Source organism: Amphibalanus amphitrite, unplaced genomic scaffold (genome assembly GCF_019059575.1).
Source record: "Amphibalanus amphitrite isolate SeventyFive unplaced genomic scaffold, NRLGWU_Aamphi_draft 000187F_arrow, whole genome shotgun sequence".
Lineage (NCBI taxonomy): Eukaryota > Metazoa > Arthropoda > Thecostraca > Balanomorpha > Balanidae > Amphibalanus > Amphibalanus amphitrite.
The window spans coordinates 36,838-43,026 of NW_024881682.1; the positions used below are offsets into that span (position 1 = coordinate 36,838).

Sequence of the window (6,189 nt, forward strand, 5' to 3'; positions counted from 1 at the left end):
TCCGTTCTAAACATATATTGGAGCACCTACCTTACGAAAATAGTGCGGATGTCTTCACACATTTATCACATTTCAGTACAATACTTGAGCACATCAAAACAGCCCATCCAAATAATTGCACACGCCCACTATAACTCTAGACAGCATAGTATAGGGACGGTCAGTGGGAGACACCAGCTAACACTGAGGCGTCGCGACAACAGGGAGCGTTCCACATACGGAAATAGTGCGGCATCTAACCAGCTTGAGGAAAAAAGGACACAAAGCATATACTAACCACCATGAAATGCCAAAGCGACTAAAACATAAGCTCACGCGTCTGGCTCTAAGAGAAGAAAATTAGCTACAATAGCATAAGCAGTGAGAAGCTTCTAAAAGTGGCGGTCAACAGGACATGCACGTTTATTGGAAGATGCGTACCTACCGAGTCATCTAACATGACCTTGGCTAGCCCGCGCGCTGGTAGTCACAGTGGCGCCTACTTAACGACAACCTGAGTATTCCTTCTCCGCCCTCTGCCGTCATTGTCGACAGGCAGGTAATTCTCTCCGATCCGATCAGTGAACAATGAACACGATCAACAACCCGCACTTCTGCCGACAATGGCTTCCAAAACACGCACGTTTTCCACAGCAAAAGTAGCCTCAAGGAACACCGGCTCGTAAAACGCACATGGCCCACCCGTCGCCTGGACACGGCGCCACGCCATCGCTACCTGTCTTCGTACGCCGCCCGCCGCTTCAGAAGGGCGAGTTCATGCCGAGCTTGGTGTCGAACTCGAGTCTCGCCCGCTTCTGGTAGCGGATGTTGTACTTGAACTCCTGCCGCTTCACCAGCTCGGTGACCAGCAGCTGCAGCAGCGGGCCGGCCAGCGCCGCCGCCGCCAGCCACGGCGCCGCCGCCACCGGCCAGGCCAGCTGCTGGCCGTACACGGCACAGTCGAGCAGCACAAACACCACTGCCAGTAACAGGGAGATAGCCACCGACACGCTCCAGGACACGCTCGCGCACGGCCACCGCTGCCATAGCTGCGCGCGCCGGTGCACGAAGCCGGCCGAGCTGACGCAGGCGTACAGCACGATCAGCACGAGGAGGGCGTCCTGGATGGGCCGCAGCTCGGTCGGCGGGTACACGTAGTGACACGACTCGGACGGGCACACCGAGTGCAGACTGAGGCCGAAGAAGGCGAGCGCGGCCAGCAGCGAGGGCAGCAGGCGCAGGCCGTAGCACCAGCCGGCGTAGACCAGGTGCGGCCAGGTGACGGCCGACTGACACCGGTCCTGAGCCTCGTCCATGATCCGTCTGTCCACGGGCGCGGCCAGCAGCGCGCCAGACAGCACTGGCAGCTGCACGGAGAGAGAGAGAGGACACCGGTCGGCGGTCAGACGACGGGTGGTTAGAGGAGAGGAACACTGAACAGGGGCAACTAATGTCTTGACGCAAGACGAGGGCTATGCTTAGATACATATAAAGAAAACACAGTAGTTAAAGCACTTCACGCTTAAACGAAGAAACGTTTCACACAACCAACCGACCACCCCTCCCTCCCGTCCAACTAACCTGCACACAGGTGATCCAGAGCAGGTGTCCGGCCGGCAGCGGCGGCGGCAGCAGCAGCACCGAGCTCAGAACTGCCAGCGCTGCCAGGGTGATGGCCTGGCACGCCCAGAAGGTCACGGCCGTGCGCAGCCGCTGCACCAGGTGCCGCGCCTCCAGCACCAGCTGCGTCAGCGAGACGGCGTCATCACGACGCAGCGTCAGCGCGCAGGGCAGCGAGTCGAGCCGCTCGGCCAGCGCCACCGGGCCGTCGGTGGACAGGGACGGCGGCAGCAGCGGCTGGCGGCCGGCCTCGCCGTCCGCGCCGTCACCCTGCCCGCCGCCGGCGGTGGTGTCGGCGCCGGTGGTGGTGTGGGGGTCACCAGAGGGGCAGCCCGGCTCCGGCATCATGGAGCAGAGCTGCGGGTGCAGCGGACGGACCGCCAGCGCGGCGTCCGCCTGCAGGAAGACGCCGGCGTTCTGCGGACTGCCCGAGGAGCCGAGCACACACACCACCTCTCCGTACTCCTGCATTATCTGAAATACGTGACAGGGCGCCGCACGGACGGCGCAGGTCGGTCAGATGAGCTGGAATGGCGATACCGGTTGCGAACGGACAGTCAGACAGAAAGTGGTACTCATCAGAGCTTCCATTACAGTTTAAAAGTAAAACAACTTCATGATAGTCCAGGACTCGTACGATTTACGATAGGTAGCTATTATTCCACTCAACAACCGAAATACTAGCCCTGTATGAACAGATAAAATTACTAAGGCTAACAAGTCAAATCTCGTCACCGCTCCTCTACTGACCTGGAGCATGGCGCGCGTGGTGGCCGGCGTGCAGTCAGTGAACAGGGACACCTGCAGCGGCACGTTGTCCACGTGCTCCAGGTGCGGACGAATCTGCGCGATGCCCTTCGGCAGCTTGGCGCGGTTACTCATGTCAAAGTTGACCGGGTCCGACTGGTCGCTGCTGTCGGTGATCCGACTGGCCGAGCGGGAGGCGGCCGGCGACACGGGCTCCTCCAGCACTTCGACCGAGCCCACCGATCCCCCCGGCTCCGTGGCCGGGCACACACACTCGCTCTGCACGCGGATACGGCCGTCCGCCTGATCCAGACCGTCTCCGGCGCCGCCGCCGGCCGGGCAGCACTCCTCCTCCTCCTCACAGTCTGCCGACTGGTCCACGTCCAAGTTTATGACGGAGGGTGCCGACACACTCAGCGGTCGCAGCCGCTCCAGTGTGCGGCCGGCGGCGGCGCGCGAGTCGCCGCTCTCGTTGGAGGCCAGCCGCCGAACGGAGGGGTGCTGAACCATGTCCCCGGTGGGCGCACACGAGCCGTGGTGCGAGCCGTCGTCCAGCAGGGAGATGTGGCAGTTCCAGCCCGACTCCAGGCCCATCTTCTCGCTGAAGACGCGCGATCGTAACTCGTTCTCCTTGCTGAAGTGGACGAAGCGGATGCAGGCCTTTTCCAGGTGGTCAATGAGGCGCACCATGTCGGCCAGCGCCTGGTACTGCATCGTCACCATGCCGGTGAAGATCTGGTTACACTGCACCTGAATTAGCCCCTCTGTCGAGTCGACGTCCACCACCTCAGAGCCGTAGAGTGAATCGGTGGACATGTACTGAGGATGGACCGGCTTGTCGGGCCACGTGTCCAGTGAGAGACCGTGGCCGGGCAGCGGCGAGCGCGCCGCCCGGTAGATGTGACCCGACTGCTCGGGTAGCTCCAGGTAACGCTCGCTGAGCTCCACGGCCACGCGGGAGGTGAGCGGTCGGTACGCGAACGCTGAGCAATACATGGTGACCGAGTGGCGGTGGTAGAAGTCGAGGATGCGGCGCCGGTCCGCCTCTGAGAGAGGTATGACGTCGGTGCCGTCCCAGAAGTCGGAGCACGAGTCGAGCACCAGGTCGGCAGTTCCCTGGCTCACCAGCTGCAGCGAGTTGGTGTACAGCTCTCGCAGAATCACAGAGTTCATGTGCGGGTACGGGAAGCGGATCTTGCTGAAGCTGAAGGCGCGTGTCAGCTTGTTGCGTCGCACCGGGTCCAGCTTCAGGTGCTTGTAGCAGGCCATCTGCGACTCGAGCTGGAAGGCGTCGGCAGCGCGCTTGCTGAACCCGATCTGCCGGGCCAGCTGGCAGAGACAGCGCCGCGCCGGCACCGGCACCAGGTCGGCCTCGCCGTGCGCCAGACATACCATATGCCGACAGAAGCGCCAGTAGTCGGCCAGCGTCTGGTCACTGCAGGTGTTGACCAGCACGGCTAGACCGATTGGCTTCAGGCGTGAGAGCGAGTCACGCCAGTGCGGGTCGTCGAACTGAATCGACCACGGCTCGGCCGGGTTGTCGCGGGTGAGATCGAGCACGTCCAGAGCGGCGTCCGATACCACCGGGTCGATGTCGGCGTCCGAGACATCGCTGGCGCCGTCCGAGGCAGCCGCCGGCTCGTCGCCGCCCCCGCTCTTCAGACGCACCGTTACCACCTTCTCAGCGGTCGGATTTGGCCAGCTCAGCACACCTTTCTTGTCGACACAGCAGAGCGAGGTGAGAGCTCCCAGCGTGTACAGCAGACTGGCCGTGTGCGGCAGGCTGTCGCACCGACCGCTCGCCGTGTCGCGCAGCACGGGCCACACGTGCCGCCAGTGCGCCGCCACGTGCTCGTGCACGCTAGTCTCGTCCAGTACGTCCAGCTGGCGGCGGTCGTCGGGTCGTGGCTGTCGCATCTCGCGCGCCAGAGCCACCAGACGCGCCTGAGCCAGCCAGGCGGCAGGAACCAGCACCAGACTGCACGGCAGTGGCAGCACCGGCAGTAGACAGCCGCAGATGCGCTGCAGCAGCAGCCGGATGTGCGCCGACAGGCCGACCACCGTCTCGGGCAGCAGCCAGAGCTGCAGCGGCACCGCCACCAGCACAGCGGAGACCAGCGCGGCCGGCAGCGCCGCCATCAGGACGGCCGCCAGCAGACGCTCCAGTTCCCGGCGAGGCGGTGGCGCCGGCCGCTCCTCTGCCGACAGCGCCAGCTGCAGCGACTCCAGGTACGGTGAGGAGAGCACGCGGAACCGGCGATTGGGCAGCGCCGACACCAGGCGCGGGTGCGTCAGCTTCTCGTCACTGCGCTGTCCGGCGCCGGGGACGTACTGCTCCAGACGGAGCAGGCGCAGCGGCGGCTCGTCAGAGACCGACTCGACGTCTGCCAGCGCGGCCTCGCCGGGTCGCAGCACCACCAGGTCGCCGCGGGTCAGCAGCGAGGCAGGCAGGTTCACCAGCCGGCCGTCTCGGTACGTCCACTGCAGGCCGATACAGGGGGACGGCGGCGCGTGCAGGTGCGGGTACTCGGCCTCCGTCCAGCCGCCCGACTCTGCCGTGGCCTCCGCCGCGCGGCCCAGCCGCTCCGCCAGCCGGCCGGCCTTGGCCGCCAGCTCCCCGTCGGCCAGGGCGCGCTGCCACACGGAGAGGGCGGCGTTGGCGGCGGCGAGCGCCAGCACCAGCGCGGCGGCCACCGCCTCGCTGGCGCCGCCGTCCTCGGCCAGCGCGGCGCTGGTCACCAGCGCGACGGCGACCAGCGCCGAGAGCACCAGCACCGGCCAGGAGAACCAGACGCGCCGCTGGAGGGCGGCGGCGGCCAGCCAGCCGCGCCGCTGGCCGCGCCGCCGCTCCTCCAGCGCCGACTCCATGTCGTCCCGCAGTCGGCGCAGCGCCTCGGCCGTGCTGAGGCCATCGCGCACACTGCCGCCACCGTTCAGTTGTTGATGAACAGACGCCATCCGATCCAGGCCGAGTACGCGAACGCGATCAGCATGGGCACCGTGAGCGGCAGCACCAGCAGGTAGTAGCCGAGAGGGCCGACCAGCTCCATACAGCAGGAGGTGGGCTGCCGCCAGACGCGGGACACTGCGCTCAAACAGCTATTTCACAGACCTGGCAAAACACAGATGCAGCATTTAATAAGCACGCTACCATACTATGAGCAATAGAAATGCTTTGCGTTAGCAAAAAAAGGTACTAGAAAACGAAAATCAAATTATTTAATTGTTAATTGTTTGGATTTGGGATAGCAAGGCATGGTTGTAGACATATTAATCATAATTGATGTGGAAAGTGAAATCTGGAATCGTCTGCACATTATTGATCACTTTAACATAAATTTTGAAAAATTACTTAAAACTTTATTTATGTGTATCTAGCAGGAAAATGCATCTGTTTATGCAACCCATGAGAGCCAACCAACCAGTTCATTGTTGTCTGTTCAGTTTTGTAAGCACTGATTATCAATGTCATGCTGGTGCCTTGAAAAGTTCACTTAAACAACTGTTTTACCTATTATGGGAGACCTTTAGAAGCAGACCAATGAAGGTGTACACTGTACATACTACATAGGTAACAAATCAGATCTTTCAAAGGCCGTGAGTGTAAAGACAGAGTGCAAGTTTAAAATTAACCCTCGCCCGTATTGGTGTTTTTCCAGCCGCCAACGTATAAGGGGGAGGGGGTCCGTTGGACTCCCCCCTTGCCGTTTCGCCCCTGAGGCCTGTTTCACTAAAAACTTGCGATTGCAAGTGTTTGAACTTTACAATTCATAAGTATTTTTGCAAACTATGTAAAATCGGATTTCACTAAACTTCATCACCAGCGGCACCTCCGATAAAAAG

The 6,189-nt window shown here is 61.8% G+C and overlaps 1 protein-coding gene across 1 annotated transcript; it reads right to left on the reverse strand.

Moving 5' to 3' along the window:
• Positions 1-5,448, reverse strand: LOC122384376 (transmembrane protein 94-like). The gene is made up of 3 exons (XM_043371734.1): positions 2,350-5,448; positions 1,561-2,073; positions 1-1,346 (listed from the first exon to the last, which is right to left on the reverse strand). Exons 1-3 carry the CDS (start codon positions 5,302-5,304, stop codon positions 741-743), a joined length of 4,074 nt encoding a protein of 1,357 aa, XP_043227669.1. The 5' UTR covers positions 5,305-5,448; the 3' UTR covers positions 1-740.
• Positions 5,449-6,189: the final 741 nt, after the last annotated feature.